Source organism: Trachurus trachurus (assembly GCF_905171665.1).
Source record: "Trachurus trachurus genome assembly, chromosome: 13".
Taxonomy (NCBI): Eukaryota; Metazoa; Chordata; class Actinopteri; order Carangiformes; family Carangidae; genus Trachurus; species Trachurus trachurus.
This window is the reverse complement of record NC_139892.1, coordinates 20,111,408-20,130,588: the sequence shown is the minus strand read 5'-3', so window position 1 is coordinate 20,130,588 and position 19,181 is coordinate 20,111,408. Positions and strand designations below refer to the sequence as shown.

At 38.7% G+C, this 19,181-nt stretch overlaps 1 protein-coding gene across 1 annotated transcript; it reads right to left on the bottom strand.

Annotated features, from left to right (window-relative positions):
* Positions 1-831: 831 nt before the first annotated feature.
* LOC310995473 (uncharacterized protein C14orf132) lies at positions 832-16,085 on the bottom strand (the record flags this gene model as incomplete). The annotated part of the gene is made up of 2 exons (XM_083984540.1): positions 832-1,050; positions 16,059-16,085. The coding sequence occupies 2 exons, from the start codon at positions 16,083-16,085 to the stop codon at positions 832-834; spliced, it is 246 nt and encodes an 81-aa protein (XP_083840666.1).
* Positions 16,086-19,181: the final 3,096 nt, after the last annotated feature.

Sequence of the window (19,181 nt, the reverse complement as noted above, 5' to 3'; positions counted from 1 at the left end):
TAACTCAATGGGATAGGGAATAAAAGCAAACTCAAAAAAGTGCCGCACGGTTGTGACCATGTAATTCAAGAAAACACCAATGAGTAGCCTAATGGCTGATTTTGGATAACTTAAGATATAAAGGTAAGTAAAGGTAATGGGGACATAATGTGGCTCTTACTTTCAGGGCATTGTGTCTGTGTAAGGCTTATGTTTAAAAAAGTTGCTGGTTGAATTCCCCTGACAAGCTAAAAAAAAAAAAAAAAAAAAACCTCTGTGGATTAAATGACTTTATGACTTGATAAATGTATTTATTGCAGTGACAATTAATAGGGTTGTCTTTAAAGTATGGCAATCTAAAAAGAGTAGGCTAAATGTGTTGGATAGCTTTGGTGCTGGTTAGTTTGATAAACTGTACAACATGGTGTCTTTATGTGGTCTTGTTTGGTCTCTTACAGCTTGTCTAGTTAACATTAGACCTCTATTATTCTACACATTTCCAACCTTATTTTTTCTAATAGTTACACTATAAAACCAAACAGAAAAAGTGTGATATAGTTGTGTTTTTCTAAGATCATTACTTAAATCTGAATACATGAATAAAATGACCAGTATGAATAAAAAACAGTGTTGATATGATCTTACTCCCTATTTTAATATATATTCTTATTTGTCAAAAGAGTGGGGACGATAAATTCCATGCAAATTCCCTTTCAGAACTCATTCGAAAGCAAACACTTCACAGATCCATGGTCGTGCGTTCAAAAGTAAGGCTATTATACATTATTATATTTCTGTTTCTGAAGAAAAATATATTTTCAGGATAGACAAGTTTTCCAACTAAGAATCCTGTCAGAAGGCACAGGCACAAACCACAGCCACCACCACTATGTTGCCAATAGTTGCCAGCACAGCGATCCACAGCCAAATCGTGTCACTGGACACTTTCCCATCATCCTCCGCTTCTGAGGGCCGAGAATAGCTGGCGTTGAGGTTGGAGGTGGACGTCTGCAAGGACGTGTTGCCGTTGTACGGAGAATCCATGAAGGCCCCGCTCACAGCCGGGAAATGCTGTCAGGGAAGACATGGAGGAGGGGGGGACAGGAAAGAGAGGAATAAATAATTTCACTTGTAGAAAGTCTGAGAACAGCAGGTAATAGTGTAGACAAGCTGTGTTACAGCTGGGAGAAAAGGGTTAAAATGTTGGAGCTGATTCTATTGTAAATTGGATAAGAGAAGAATAATAACCACCATTAGAAAATACAGTAGTATGCATCACACATAGCAACCGTTTATTGCAGAGTGTCTCAGTATTGACCACAGTTGTTCAATATAGGAAATTGATCAGTTAGATAAAATCATCAGATTAAAATCTCTTCCTTTATCTAAATGCAGAGATATTTCAATTCCTTAGATATTTTTAGCCCCAAGGGCAAAAATCAGGTACATTCTGCCCTAAATGAAACAAACAATAATGAGTGAACAATAACATGTTTTGCTCTGGAGGTAAATTGCACAGCTGTGCCTGGTTTCAGGACAGCTGTACTGTACAGCGAAGAGAAATCAGAATCTCAAAGGGATTAATTCTCAGACGGATTAACCAAGACTGACACATGCCTCACATCGACTGAAAGGGACAGACACACATGACACATGAAAAGGCACACTGACTTACTCAGAGAGGCAGTTAATCACTTTTTGTCTCAGCTGGATGAATTTTGTCCCTGTGGGGCTTTCACAGATCCCAGTTACACGGACAGAAAAGAGAGGAATCTAACATGGAGCTATAGGTTGTTTATTACCTTTGGGTATTAACAATCTACAATAAAAAGATTTGGGATTGACACTCAGGTGTGTGGACTAACCCTTTTCACACAAGCTCACCATCACATTGCAAAACATAATCATGAGTAAAGAAGAAAGACACAAGAACACAAGCTGTGTCATAGGTATTTTCTGTAATACAAATGGACAGCTCAGTGGCCATTAATAATTCCAGCTTTCACTCTGACAGCTCAAAGATTCAAGAAAGTTTGACCCTTTCACTCGCGGGTGTCTTAGTGGGTGTTAAAGCCCCCGCATGTGATTGCTCAGCAGCAGCATCACCTCTGCTCTGACTGTAGGAAATAAGACAGAAGTCAAATGACGTTGCTCAGAAAATTCCTCTGAAAACCTGATGTGCATAACATTTTACATTATCATTTGTTTGATCATTTAAATGTTTGCTACAGAGATTTTACCATAATTCATTAAAGGCTCAGTTCACTAAAATCCTAATGGAAAAAACAACTTTTTTTTTCTCCTAACAGTAGTTTTTTTTTCTCAAATAATGATCCACATCTCAGTGTATGATCAGTGGTCACTCTCTCCCAGTGTTCTAGGAGTCAAATATGGTTGTATTATTATAGCCATATTGATTTGTGGAGAAGAGTGATGCTATATTTTAATATGTTGTCAGGTAAAGGTTTGCATGAATCTGTGAATGTTTGCCCAGATTGGTTAACATGTCTGCAAATGTGTACACAGACTCAGATTCAGTAGCACACCTCTCTAATACATTACAATATTCAGCAGTAAAGAAAATTAACACACTGACCAATAGGCTACTTACAGTGAAGAAAATGAGCCCTAAAGACAGACACTATATTGTAACAGTAATATAGGTCCAAATTGTATTGATAAAATGTTTCTAAGTTCTGCGCGTCAGCTCAGATCAGACCTCTGTGATTTGTGGAGGGTTTTTTCTTTCCACTTTCGCTCTGGGATGCTTCAAGCATCAGGTTCAGTTTGACCCTGAGTGCTTCTCAGGCTTCTCTAGTGTCCTCATCTAGTCCCAAACTGCAGATGTGACTTGAGGCCAAATTCTCACTGAGGAAGCCCTCCCTCAGCGAGGGGAGTAAAAGAAAACAGTTTCACTTTTGCTGTCACTGGATATCACAAGGGAAACCTGTTATTACACATCCAGTGCTAAAAGCTCAGTTATCATCATGATGAGACATCACGACTGTCCTAATGACTTCAAGGAAGAATCTTAATAAAACAAGTTAGTCTTGTTAGAATTTTAGTTGTCCATTTTTAATGAGGGGTCAACAAGGAATCACTGGGGGCATGACATGAGGCTATCTGACACCGCCTGTCAAAGTGGGGGGTGTAAGTCCAACATGGTTCAAATGTCTTAGAGTAGCTGCAAACTGTTTCTGGACAATTAAAAGAGACACTAAAACATTTACAAACATCACAACAAAACCATCTCTCTGTATATTCTACATATGCAGCAAGTGCACTTCCTAAAAAATGTACTGTAGATAAATACCTGAATGGATGACCAAAATAAGAAAGGAAAAATCAAAATTTTGAATTACAGTCTTAAATGTAAATGTAATCAGGGATAATCAGACCAAATATTAAAACCCACTACACTATAATTAGTCTCCATTATGCATCAATATTCATGCACAAGTGTCTAATCTCATCCAGTAAGACCGACAACCATCATGTGTGTGTGCGTGTTCTCTTCCTCCTTAAGAGTAAAAAAAAAAAAGAAATCTAAAATGTTGCAACCTTTAAGACGCGGCAGCATAATTTATGAGAGCTCTCACATCAGCCACTTAATATGTATATTTAATTTATAACTGCCTCCAAGGGTTTTTCATGAGTGAAAGAAAAGGGACAGGAGTAAAAAAAAAAAATGTGCTGGTGCTGGTTTGTAAGCACAAAGCATGAAGTGCCCAACATGCTGCTGACTCACACACACACACACAAAATCTACAACCTAACCCGATGACAAAACTTTCTCCAGCAACAGGGACGCTGGGAAAGTCTGTGCCCACAAGCTGTGTCTTATTCTGCACGGAAAGGTCATCAGCAAAAGCAGCAGCTAGTGAGAATGTGTGCAAGTGTAATTACAGCTGCATGCCTGGAAGACAAAGCAGCCAAAATTAGAATGAGTTTGTTTATACAGTAGGAGGCAAAAAGCTGAATACCTGTTGTATGCTGCGGCTCTGCACGCTCAGCTGAGATGAGAATACGAATCTAAATGTTGGTTCTGAACATGACCTCCATGTTTACCTTAGCGGTGATTTATTGATTACATAATGATCTGCTGAACTTCATGATCAAATATTGTGGGAAAAACTTCTATTCTGCAGAAGAGAGAGCAATGAGCTCTTCAATGCAACAAATTCATAACATTTTAGGTAATGATGCATTTTTTTCTTTATCTTATTGTTCATAATAGATCCAGCTTGAAAAAAAAGCAGGAGAATATCAAAGGTAATGTTAATTTTCAATCTTCCTTCACTCTGCTGCCGTTCACACTGCGCACCATGTTAGTACTTAAACATCAGCTGTCAGCCGTCATTGTTGCTTTAAATCTATAGTCACCATAAAGTTCCTCCATCCCCTTTTTCTAAACAGATTTGGATGAAAACTTAGCTAAAAGATTGATTACTGTACATATCACAGTTAAATGCACATCTTAACATTAATCGCCTTTTTATTGCCACTCATTTTACCCATTTCAGAGATAAAAATTACAAACAGATGCACAAATGCATGCACACACACACACACACACATGGGTACAGTCACTGTATTGAATATCTGCATTGAAAATTAGCAGCCTGTTCATTCAGACTTAAGTCATAATGATGTGGCCTCTTTTAAGTCCTACACTGGCTTCAAAGTTTCACTCTGTCATCATTTCTTTTAAAACAGATGATGCTTAATTAAAAAGTTTATATAGCCCCCAACCTTTGATTATTTTAGTTTATTATTCTGCTCAGCATTGTGTTTGGTCTATAAAACCCTTAAATGATTATGAAAATTAATATTGACAAATGCCCAACCAGTGATGCAGAACAAAAAGATGTTTAATTTACAATGATAAAAAAAATAGTGAAGAAAATTAGTTATTCATATCAAAATAATTTGAAGTCAGTTTTCTGATGATCACGTAATTAATGAATTCACCCGCTTTCCAGCTTCAGTCATTTTAAGACACGCTATGGTACAAGTGATCCAAGAGGTGCAGACTTTGAAACTTCCACAGATTCCAGATAAAGCTGAAGCTAGTGTATCTGAAAATCACTGAAAACTGTTGAACTAATATGTGATTTGTGTTGCACTCATCAGCAGTTACAGTTTGGTGCATGCTTTGACATTGACCTATATGTTGAATGGGAGAATTTGTAAAATACAAATGTGAAGTTTTGTGATTCCTCTGTTCAGTTTTAAAAGGAAATACCAGAAAGGCAGAGTTACAGAAAACTGATACAAGCAGTTACAGTTGCAGCCTACACAGAATTGGCAAAAGAGCTATAGTATAGTCACCCACACAGCTGGTGTCACACATTACCAGACAGCATTAAAAAAAAAACACAGTACACAAAAAAATCTATACAAATAAGCTGAAGTAAATATCTAAGTTGTTCAGACAATCATCAAATAAAACAAGGAGGGAAAAATGTAGATGCACAGATTTTACACACCCTGCAAAAATAAAGAGAAGAAAGAAAATTGTCTGCCTAGAAAGCCTGGTGCTGAAACTAGAAATCACAGAGGCGACACACAGAAGCAAGTGCCAGACTGCTGGTATCATGTCAGCTCTCTGAGCCCAAACAGGACTGCACGGTACACGCATCCTAATGTATTATTGATCTGTAGAAAAGTTCATCCACTGCAGATAGTTCTAACTGATCTAATGTGATTTAATCATCTTCACCAGCACCAAACACAAACAGTAGTCAATACATTAAAGTTTCCAAATGAGGTCATCTTTGAGCTGAGTAACTTCCTCCCAAAATATGCCTAATAAATAAAGGTGAAAATGTCATTAACTTCACAGTGTTCTTCCCCAGTCATTCCACGTTCCCTGCTGCTATATCAAGGAAAAATACATTTGCGTTCATAGATTTTTGAGTCAGAAGAGAGGAGAGAAAAATCTAAAACATATAAATAAGGTAAAGATAAACACAGATCAAGTAAAAGACACAGCGAGAATCATAGATGTACCTACTGCCGGCTGTATATGAAGAAAGAGATCAGGTCCTGTCTGTCCCGTCCCACACTCTGACTTAGACTGAGCGCATCCAGAGACAGAGAGGAGCCACGCTTCATGAGAGCAAGTGACCATGTGAGAGAGAGAGAGAGAGTGAGAGAGAGAGATCCCTCCCAGTGAAAGAGGAGAGTTTACCAAGAGATGCTTGAAACAGCTGAGCCAAATGGTAAAAGCCTCACACAGCGGACTCACAAGTTGAGTGTTGACTATGACATAGAAACGACCAACGATGAAATACATTGGTAAATCTGGTCAGATTCACACTGATGAATAAAGTTGTTGCTTTTATTCAGTCAATTATCAAAAGGAGTAAAGTGTCAACCGTTCATTGTACCTGGTACAATGAACAAAGGCAATATTGTGATCATGTTGTTTTTTTAATAATACTGGATGGATGGCATGACAACAAATCTGCATTGTGATCACATGCCTGTGATCTGAGTCACTGGGTTATAGGGTTACATCTAAAATAAGGCCTGCTTTTTTCACATGTGCATACGTACATATGGTATGCACCTGCGTATCTGCGTGTTTGACCATGTATACACACTGATGTGTCCAAATATTGACAGCGTGCATCTCTATGTGTGGATGAATGCATATGCACAGACAAATTAAGGACTGGATCCTCTGAAATGTGATTTGTAATGTAGAACTCAAAGTGGGTCAGACATTTTAAATCCTGTGGATTATTTCACTATTGTGTTGCATTAATATTACACGTGAGAGATGGTGTCACAATGCAACAGAAACAAGGAGTCACTCTAATGTTTTGTCTGGTTAAAAGAGTTTTTCTTTTACCTTTTATTCTCTAGTCTACAGCAAAAAACCAGTAAACAAGATGACATTAACATCATGTGAATTTACAGTGCCTTGTAGCTAATCCTCTTAAAATATAAACAGCACCAGAAAAGGCAGTTTGTACTTTGTCTGTAGTTTCTCATAGGATGAAATGGGTGAAAATGATAATGCAAATATGTAACAATGCAAAAAGCGAGAAAGCTATCTTTCAGTTGTAGTTCTTGATGTGTTGCAAGTATATTATTGGATAAAAAAGAATTGGGAAAATTATTCTGCTATTATATAGGCCTATGTTTGTCATCTAGACATGTGCTAGCCACTGTTTAAATAATGTTAACAGATGCAACTGTTGTCAATCAGAAAACATTTTGGCTAACACTGGGTTGACAGTTTGAACAGAAAACTACAGCTACATTAAAATTTGAGACTGATTCAGACTTGAGTAACCCCCAATCTATTGATTTTAAGAATAAAACTGTAGGATGACTTTGCGTAAATTGAAATTGTAACTAAACACAGTTATATATTTTCCATTGAAAAGATGTGACTCCCCAACACTGTGTATAAATTAGAGACCATATGCTCCTCAGCTTGTGAACATAATGTTCTGTGTGAATCAATGCAGAAAACAGCTGTATTTATTTATAATTAGTCTCATAGTCAGGTTACAAGACCATATATAATTCTCTCCTCTACGCCATGCAGAGCCTTTTCATTTCAGAGACTGCTATTTTGGAATAAGACAGAAAAGGGATTTGTTTGTTGTTGTTGTTTTGTTTTTTTGTATTCATGAGTGAGGATCTCAATTATTTTTTTTATTACTTTTTCTTTTTCTTTTTTTTTTATACAGAAAATTAAATTTTAGCACTGAACAGCTGGTTAACTGGTTGACTGGTTTAAAAAGTGATTTTTTGCAGTGTACCCATGACACCTGCTCAGGCTCAGGTGTTTTTCCATCAAATAAATATATAAAGCTCATTTTTCCTCTAGCATCTAGTCTTTTATTCCCTTTCCTGTACACCGAATACTCTGAATTACTAAAGTGACACCATTTACAGTCATATGACCCATCTACCTCCTCCCAAGAGAAAACTGGAACAGTAAGAGGGGGGGAAGAGTGAGGAGAGAAAGGCAGAGAAAGAGAGGGTTACCAGAGGATAAAGCTGAGTAAACAGTGGTGACTCCATGACGTGTTCTCTTGCTCACATCATGTCTTTCCTCCTCTCAGCCATTCCTCTCTCCTTTGCCTTGCATGTATCTATATCCTTTATTTCTCCTTCTCCGTAGCTGTTTTTGCCCTCTGTTCGGTCGCTCACCTTTCCCTCAGCCTCCCTGTCACTCTGTTTCAAATCAAACAGTGACAGTGACTCTGCCACCTGCTCTCCCTGTCTTTATGACATCATATCCCATACTTTTATCCTGTCTCTCATCCCCACTTATCTGTAACACTATCCTCCCATTACCTCATTCTGCCTGTGTCTCTGCCTCTATCAACTTGTATGTCCTCAGTGCAACCTCTCTCATGTCCTTCTCTTATCACATTTGCTCTCCTTGTCACCTGTAAAATCACCAGATTGCGGTTGCACTTTCTCTCCTCACCTCTGCTAACCTTCACCACCGTATTTTTGTCCTCTCCCCTTCCGTAGATACTCTCATCCCTCTATACCTTAGATCCCCACCCATCCCTCTATCCAAAGGCTGTAACACCACTGCAGTGAGTGGTTTGATGCAGACAGATGCAGGACATCCTGGAATAGCACGCAGTGCAGCAGGGCTTGTGGGAGTTTTAAATCCTCCAGATCTTTGAAAATGATAAGTCTTTGCTTCATGATGTTTCAAGTGCTCATAACTTTTGTGTATAATAAGTAGACGTATGTGTCTGCTTCCTGTGCCCATCTGTGAGTGGGTCTTTTGTGGGGGCTCAGAGGTAGGAAGCTCATGTGCGTAGTCTTCGTCAGTAGGCTGTGTGTGTGTGTGTGTGTGTGTGTGTGTGTGTGTGTGTGTGTGTGTGTGTGTGTGTGTGTGTGTGTGTGTGTGTGTGTGTGTGTGTGTGTGTGTGTGTGTGTGTGTGTGTGTGTGTGTGTGTGTGTATTCCTGCGTGCGTGCATGTGTGGGTGTCTGTCCAAGAAAGTGACAGGGGGTTGAGGAAAATTCAGAAAGTGCCTCTGGTGAACGTACACACAGACATACACGCACACAAAAGGCACAAAGGAACGCACACACGCGTGTATAGCAGGGACACACATTCACAAATCACTTGCTGCACACACACACAATGACAGTGGAGGCCGGGGGTTATTTAAAATTAGGAAAATTAAAGGGGGTTTTGGGTGAAGAAAACAATAACTCTCCCTTAATTAATTTTCAAAGATGGGGGGCAAAGTAAAAGGGGGCCAGAACTCACTTATCATTTATGAGGCATTTGTCTCAGAAGCTATTTGTTTCACAAGCTATTAGTGCAGCCTTTGACATGAAGTTTGCTCCTGGGCGAGAGCAATATTTCAGCCTTGTGCACATTGTCTCCCACTTACAAAAACTTGACCAAGAGGAGGAGGATTATATTTGACTTTTATGACTTCAATTCGGCAAAAATATATATTTGCAGGGTTGGAAAATGTGGGTCTCCATCTGTGACTGCTTTAACAAAGAAACAAGGATGAAAGAAGATCAGGGAAGGAAATAAGAGAAAGAAATGAAAGGGTGAATAAACAGGCCCACAGCACCCAGCTGTTCCTCGTATTTCTGAAACATCTGTCATAGAAGGAAAGGAAGGAAAAGGGTGAAGACAAAGAGATCCTCACTCTTTAGTCTTGAGAACGACTGGCTGACATTTCCATCTATAAAACCACACTGCTAAAAACTTGAGCCTCATTCATGGCCATAATAAGATCTTGTCAGACAGATCGCGTCCTGTGGCGAGGTCACTGATGGTGCCTCAGCAAAACAAAGCCCCAAGCGCTGGACAAAACATGATGTGCTCCTCTTACAAAACTGCCAATGTGACAGAAAAATGCAATTAACATTCAAGATGAGGCATTTTCGGATGAGTTGAGTATCATGATCAGTTTGATGAAATGAAATAAACAGTGCTGAGGACATAGCGCTGATGTTTGTGTCGGGTCTTTATATGCACACATAGTATTATAATCAATTAGTAAATAATTAATAAGATTATCAATGTGTTTTCTTCTTCTTTCAGATTTGCATTAAAATTAAACTTAGTTTGAAAAGACACTATCAATACAATTCAAAGTATTTTATCAAGGCAATAGATAACATTTTTTACCTGTGACTTTATTGTCTCTTGCTGACAGAGGGTCTTAAATACAAGCTAAATTGATCGAGTACACTTTGATTGACTCTCGCTAGGTGACAATTTTTGCCCTGAAGTAATGGACACCAAGCAAACTAAATCAAAATGTAGAAGCAGCTGAAAATCATTTCTGAGTTACTGAGCCGTGTGATGAAAAGAAAATACTGCCGTTAGATTATGTCCGGAGGAGGCCTGAGCCCAGTGAAGACGTGACAGGAATGAAGGGAGAAAGAATAACTGATGGAGAGAAAGAGGAAAGAGAGGAAGAGAGAAAGAAGAGGGAAGGAAGGGAGGTGTCCGGTGTGTAGGTTATTGTGAGTGAGAGATATAGCGGAGGAGAGAGAAAGAGAGACATACAGGCTTCCTCTCATGGCTGGTTGAATCTTTGCTTAGTTTCTCTGGGGGCTTCAGAGCCTGACAGACGAGCGAAGAACAGCATTCACTGACATCATTAAATGACCTTACACAGATTTCATAATACTCACACACATGCTCACGTGTGTGTACATGCAAAGATACAGTAAAATGGCACAATCTCATCCCAATATGGAAGCTCCCATAAATGCATAATACCTGAGAATTAAAAATACCTTTTCATAATATTATTGCCTCTAAGACATGATGGATTAAGGTGTTTTTTGTTATGTTGTGCCCCCCATGCCCATGTACCATGTGTCCAACTACAACAAACGCAAACATTTTTATATTCAAGATAGTGATATTACAAAAATCAGACAACAGATTACTGATAATCCATGTTTACGAAGCCAATGGGAATATTCAGATTTAATCAACTTTACATTTAAAGCAGGATTATACAATTGTACAGCTGAGAAATAAAGACCTGGGGGACATGTTGCATGGCATGGCCCCCATCTTATGACGTGCTTCCTGTCCGTCTCTGCTATGTGTTAATGCCAAGTTTTTACTCCACAAGCCTTTAAAACAAAGCAGTGGATAATTTGTAATGTTGCTTCTTTCAGGGCCTTTTTTTCACTAATATTGTCTGTAAACAAGATATGAAAGTTAGTGTATAAGCAAGAACACACACAAGCACACCAGTGTGCACACAAACGACATGCGTGCAGAGACTGCAAACAGACACAATGCGTTCCAAACACGCCTCTCGATCACTCTCACCATACTATATGTTTCATGTTCACGCTCCATTTAATTGACTCTGTGCTCTGTCGAACAGCCACACCAGCTCCATTACTGTTCCACGCACAGATAGGTGAAGTATCCCAAGTTTCTCTGATGAAACTTGGCCTATTTTTTTTATTATCCAGAGAGAAATGTCCCACTTTATAAGTCACAGAGCAGAGACTCATGTCACTTATAAATGTATGATGATGTGAGTGAAGGCACATAACTTTTATGTATTGTAGCTTGGTGAATACATCTACCTCCAGTTTTGAGCACTTTCAATTCACAGCCCGTGGGTTTTGTGTTTATTTTAAGATAGGTAGCATACCTTTATCCTTAAAGTTCTTATTAAAAATGAATTACAAATTTAAGATTACATAATTAAATTGACATGCTCACTGAACTTAATGTTTACATACTATTTGACATCCTGTACCCCTCCATGTGGCATTTTCAACATTTCACTGTGATTCACAATGATTTGAACTTTTTAAATGAACTGTAAATAGATTAATAGATTAGAAGAATAGAATAGAATAGAATAGAATAGAATAGAATAGAATAGAATAGAATAGAAGTTTGCTGTCACATCCACTAGTCCTGAATTCTTAAGGATTACAACACTGAAGTTCATTTAATCTGTAACAACTGTAATCAAAGGTAAAGAAAGAAATTACATATTTGCTATAATTTCACACATAGTTGTTCTCAGGCATAGCATGTGTGCATATAACTTACATAATGTTGCACTAGAAGTGACTGAAAATATTTCTTTCTCTCTTTTTCTAACATGCTCCATTATAATGTATTATAGATTGGTTTATCTGGGATGTTTCTGGGGGATTGTGTAAAGCTACATTGTTGTAAGGCAATATAGTAAGTGATACATACTGTGTGAAATGTATTATCCTAATCCTCTAATAAACCAAAAAATCTCACATTGCAATAGAGATAATACTGCACTGTCATGCTATCCCAGAGAATGAACTGTTAGGTTAAAGCTTAAGCAACATGATTAAATATACAATCGGAATTCACAGTCATAAATACGATTTTCTTGTTTCCATAATGTGAAAAGACTTGATGATGAAATCCCTCTTAAACCTGAATCCAAAATATCAATATTGCATGCAATGCCACTAATGCAATAATCACAATTTGAATGTATTTAGGTATAAATCCTGTAGATATATGAATACATTGGTTGGCTCTGATAGCACAGACAATCAAGTGTCAGTGATGGCATCATAGAGACTAATCCTAAAGTGAGATGCAGGCTGAGTCACTTACATAATAAAAGTGCAATTGTGTCCATCCACACGCACGTCTGATGTGTGTGTGCATTTCTAATCTGTCATGCCATCCATCCTGAATAAATAAAGCACTACAGAGCTTATATTATGCGTGCTATGGGTGACTCATCCTTCACTATGCTTAATGTGTTCAGTAGCCTAGACACATAACCTCTGGTTACCATCATAGTAAAGTTATCTCAACTGTCTAAGATGGAATCACAGAGAAACAGACACTGTGAAGTAATTTGGATTTTAATCCAAATTCAAAATATAGACGCGCTTCCACCTCAAATGACTCCAGCATCTGTCCTGTCAGGTTACACAGAAAGTTCACATCAGTGCTCACACTGAGCTGATTAATCAAAAGTCCAGGTACTGAGGGGACACATTACCTGGCTATTCCAGCTGTTTCTGGACTCCAGTTGTTCATAACAGGGCTGAAACTAAAACTTCCTGGATTAAGCTTTATTGTGCAACTCATTCAGCAGTATGACCTGAGTCTCCTTAGTGGCATTTGCATTTCTCAGCTTCATGTCATCTTAAACATTTTTAATCCTTTGCTGTTTCAGAGAAGAGGTGATATGAGACTCATAAGTGACGGTGCTATCACTCACAAAAACACCAAAAAGACCTATTTAAGAGTGAATGATGTGATTTTAGTATTTAATAATTCTACACAATTGCAATGACATTATTAGCTGACGTCAAACTGATGCCCCGCCTTCTCCTGAAGAAACTGATAAACTCTGTAACAGATGGTAATCTGACCTAACTCTCCATCACACACGATTTGATAGACAGGACTTAATTAAGACCAATCTAACATTCACCACCCGAAAAAAGAAGGTTTGAGGTAAAAAGATGGAGAGAATCAGCACAAGGTCAACACTGATAGTTTATCAAAAAGCTTAACAGGAGTCATCGTGTAAATGATCTGACTCAGAAATAGAAATACTCCTCGATATATGATGCTTAACAAGACTGACCGTAGTACAAAACCTAAGTCTTCACCAACAGTAAGTACCCTTTGTATAAAGTGAAGCCTTTTGATTTTAAAAATTGCAACATTGTTTTTACTCCTCTACTTTTATGTCTAAGAAACCAACTTTTTGAGATGTACAGTTCCAGGTAGCAAGAGCGTTCAGGTGTTGACTGCAGAGTGCTCAGAGACAGTTAGCGTCGGGTGATTAAAGACCACACATTGAGCACACCTGATTAACTATCGGAGAACAGATGGCTATCAGATGAGGCTTTCCATCAAACTCCTTCAGCCAGACAGGGTTCACGTCTGGAGCAGACAGACTCAGGAACAACAATCAGGGAACTTAAAGGGGAATACCGTTCCATACAGAAAAACAGAAAGACCATGAATCTGCTTTGTTTGGCCCTATACTAAATTTTAGATGTTAACTGGAATAGTGTTTGTGTGTCTTTACACAGAAGATTAGCCGATATCAAAGGACATTTTCCTTCAAATCTGCACAGCTGGACAGGGTACACTGCAGGGATCTGCACTGCACAATAGGACTGCTGTGTCACGCAAGAGGAAATCACTCCAGATGCATGTTAGTGTTATGAAATGTTTGACATGAGAAAGCTCAAGTTGTTCAAGAAAAAATGGGAACAGAAAAAAAGAGTAATTTTCTCTAAGGATACCAGTAGGTGGCACAACTCCTCACCATAGCAAGCAGCTCACTGGCAAGATGAGTGGCAGCAGGGGATTTGGACGGTATAAATCTTCACTGCTGTGGCAGATGTCATCAGTATTCAGACCATGTCAGGGATTTGTTGCAGTAGTGTCACACAGTTACTTTTTTACTTGGTCAAAACTTTAGGGTGAATTTAAATGCAGGAGTAGCTAAGTCTCAGTGACACTATCTAGTATTTGGCTGACTGTGCTAATTTTACTTTTTGTGTGTTTCTCAATAATAAAGATAATACAACGCAATCTGTTTTTTCATCTATGAATGAACTTATTCTTCCTGTGCTCTTTCCATAAGCAAATATCATAGTTTAACATTTAGACGTTAAATATTCATGGTTAAAACTTTTCCTTATTCATAGCTGTAAAATGCAACTCTCATCATCAACACTCCACCCATTATGTTTTCTGACGAGAAAAGAAAAGAAAAAAAAACTTCTTAATGCTTCCTCTTGTAAATGGAGCAATAAAGTAGCAGTGGCTCAGTACTGCAAAGAGCACATGCAGGGAGAGCAGGGCTCCACTTAAAAGCTTTAGCACAGTAATTGCTTTCAAAACATGTCCACAGGCTACATATCCCAGAAAGGACTGTGACATTGTGACATGAAGCTCTGCCCTGAGGATCCTTAAAGCTAAGCATGATGGGTCAGAGGAAAAACAGAGATGGGTAAGGAGCAGGCAAGAGATAGGACAATAATTTCTCCAACATGATGCAGAGCAACAGAATAGATGAAACTGCTGCAGTAACTGTGGCAGGAGGACACAAACACTCCAGCAAGATGCATGAGAACAGAGCACAGAATCTCTTTATTTCGGCCCTTTGCAAATATAAATTTTATTTCCGGGATCAGAAAGGTAAAGTGTTATAACTTCGAATCTTAGTGGTTCAAAAGAGCAAGTCTTTCTCTCACTCATAAGTAATGCAGCTTAATGCGATGATAGAAACCACAGACTATTTAAAACAACAAAATATGCTGTGCGAAATGAAGGAGTGAGGGTAGGAAGCAATATTCAGCATCTGTCAAATGCTGTTAACCTTAAACACGAACATGTTTTAATGGGTCTTGGATGCTTCACTCCACTCAGTTAGAAAAAAAATCCCCTTGCATGTGTGTCATCTTTTGGAGAGGCCACTTTGCAGTCTGCTCCTGAATCATCTCTGTATTTCTGCGATGTCTGAAACTGTAACTACAACATGCAAATATACTTAACAAATATACAAAAACTTTAATCACACTTGAGTAACTTGGTGAGTGCATCTACACTACATTTCATCTCCAAGTAATTTCCCCTGCATTCTTGATAAAAAATAAACCCTGCAGCATCTGCAGCGTGCTCTACAAGTTCATCCAGTACATAATGTTTTATCTGATGAGACCTGAGTGATTTCCTGATAACTGTGAGATGATGTTGAGGGTTATTAATATTTTAATGAAAAAAAATCTGACACTGATACTATTACAAATAATTAAAAGAAAAGAAAAGAAAAGAAAAAGAAACTTACAGTGTACAAAGCAACAAAAAACAAGAAAATCAATGCTTATAGCATGAAACTGCTTTGCAATATTTTCTGTTTATCACTTTCCAGTGCTGAACTTTGGTTGGTCTACTTTTGTAAACAAATAAGTTGACACTCAATATATTATCAGCAGTGCAGCTTAGCACATTACACCTTCTTAGAAGAAGAACAGTAGCCTAGAAATTAGTTAGCTAAAAGTCTGAAAAGTAAGATCATAGTAGGTAAATGTGTTTATGATTCTTTACCTGTGCTGCCATCAGTGATAACTCCATTTTTGCTGGATCAAAGGTTGCCAGGCTGAGTAAAGAGATCTCACTTTCTTGGGAAAGCCGAACCGCAGGGCACTGCACAGGAGAAGTAGATTCGTGGAAGCTTCTCCGAAACTGAACTGCTTCGCCGGATGAGTGCAGTTGTAGATGTGCTACATAATGACACAATGAATGCTTTTCATGCTTCATAGAAGAGTTAATTCACTCAGCATCATCTCCCTCTCTCTCTCTCTCTCTCTCTCTCTCTCTCTCTCTTTCTCTCTCTCCCTCTCTCTTCCTCTCTCTGTATAGACGTGTATGTTGGGGGGTGGGCAGGGGTAGACTTGTATTTGAAGCATGCCAGGCAATCCATGCAGAATTATTGATGCTGGTGTGGCTTCAGCACAGACACTCTCTTGACACTGCTACCCCGTACATCTCCCTGCTTGTACTATCTTTTGGTTGAAACTCATAATCCCAGAAGAGCCTTGAAATATTCATCTCCCTTTCAAAATATACATAAAAACCATCTTTGTGCATGTGTTTTGCTATCGCTTACCAAATTAAACTTATTAATAGCTTATAACTCACTTGGTATCAAAGTAAAAAATGAAGCCACTAATTGCAGATTATCAGATCATTACAATAATACATGTAATCACATGATGCCATTCTGTAGCTGAACAGCAGCATAGCATATCTTGTCAGGAAGCTACTTAACCTACATTATCCATCTGGCACTGTGTATTTGTATGTGATGGGTGAGGGGTCCCTCATAATATATGTGTGAACTATACTGTAATGAGAACACAGCTTCTGCTCCCTTTTAAACCCATCCATCTGTTCATCTATAGATTAAAAAAGTATATGATTAAAATAGGTGTCAGTGCCTTAAAAAAACAGAAGAATTTTCTGAGCTGTGGTTTAATGTTTGGTAAAGAGAAGGCAAGAATCACTAAATAAAGGTTAGGGCCTTGTGAGTGTTGTGTTCTGATCTAAATGTTAATGCTACGCCAGGCCAGTAGGTGGCGATGCTATGTTGTTGTGATTACCTGACTGAGGAAATGATGTGCTGTGTGAAGAAGGTTGTTGATAAAAACGTGCGTGCTAAGTAAAGAAGGTTGAGACTACTCCTCTGTTTATTGTTTTATTCCAAGTGTTTAGTAGTGAAACAACACGACAATGAGTAAAATATAGAATAACCTCCACTGCAGGAAATATGGTCACAATCTACGTGAATAACAGCAGTGGTGTTTTTTGAAGAACATTACGATGTCACAATAACCTTTGATCATTTTTAAATAAATTGCCATCACTTTATTTCATCCTCATTTACATCTTGAGTTGAACTGTGGCACAATTTGTGTATGACTTTGTGAGTCATAGCCAGAAATGTCTTCTGTGAGATAACAGAGACCTTGAACCTTGACCTTTTTCCACCAAAATGCAATTAGTTCCTCCTTGAGATCAAATGGAGACGGTGCCAAATTTAATTCCCAAACACTGTTAATGGCAGATCAGATTACACAAATTCAGGCCGATTTTCACACAATTTTGTCAACGTATTGATGTGTAGTGTAACTGACAAACAGTCAGGACACTCTACGACACCCCAACGCAAAGTGTAGCATGTTACGCCGGGGATCCACTGGGGATTGTTGCATTCACCGCAACATCCCTGTTCATTTCCTATGAATGTCAAACCGTTGCTGATGCCACCACAAAGCATTTTGGGTAGGTGGTCAAAGTTGACGGCAATTCAACTTTATGCAAATTAATCCACCAGACATGAGGACACTGTCCAATGGGGAGAAGGATGGAGAACAGCTCGGGGGAGAGCTGTCAGTGTTTTATGTTGTTCATCCATTTTTCGTGCCTCTGCAGTCAACGTGCTCATCTGTGATCCCGCCTACCAAAACGTCCATTTTGGAGAGGCGCCGCATCCGTCAAGAATTATTTTTTTTATTTCTCAGCGTTGGCTGACATCTCCTATGACGTGAACCTTGACGTTGACCAAAAGGATGACAAAAACACTCTGATGCATTGTTTACACAGAGTGAAGCTACTCTACATTAGTTCGCTTCATGTATGCAATGCTGGTTTTGAGGTGTACCCGCAGACCTCCGTTACACATGTTAACGTACCTCATGTTCTCTCTGGAGGACAGACAGTCCACACTGTCCTCTTCACCAGACCCAGGAACAGCTCCACAACCTTTTTTTTCTTCCTTTTCTTTTTTGTGTCTGAGCAAAAGACAGCTAGCATCACACACAGTGGTAGCCATTAATGACAGTTCTGTTCTGTTGTGATGCCTCTCCAATGGCCCAATGGCCTATGAACTTGTGCAGGGTCGTGATCGGTCGTCAATAATGATTGGCCGGGGTGGTACTTGTAGTGTTGCCAGTTGCCAAAACAATGGTACAATGTCAATAGTTCAAAAAATGATTAAAATTTAGTGTAGGGCCTACTATTTACATTTTCAGAAGATGATTGAAATGGGCGTTATTTAAGCATTCTGCAGGACAAGGTGGCAGCAAAATGATGGGATTAAAAGAGTGACAGACACAACAATGAGGAAATGTTGGTGGAGATATTTTTTTGTGTGACATTATAATGTTTTGTCTGCTACTTGTTCTGTCTGTGGCGCTGAAGCATCAACGGATGTTTTAGTCACGTATCATCTGTTTTCTTTGCCTTTTGTATTTAGCACAACACTAACTTCTCCATGTCAAGCCAAGTGTGAAAATATTTTGTGGTATTTTGACTTTGACTATTTTTTAAATCTCTAGCTTTTCAACTCAGGCATATTCAGTCTGAAACTGTATGAAACCAGACTGCACTTTCAGGAATACTGAGTGGGTTATATAAATGTTTCTGACTAAGTTCAGAGTGCATTTTCTTGTTGACACAAATGGGAAAAAAAAGTACTCCACATTACAGAACACACACAAGATGTGGTGTTGGTCAGAAGCAGTTAGGCACACATGCACAAGCCATTTTTGCTTGTTTGAGCTTCTTGTCTGTGTGTTGTTGGATTTAACCACCACAGACAGATTCACCCAGAGCCACTCATGTGTCGCCAGTGTCACAGTACACCAAGCTGTTAACTGTAGACCTCTA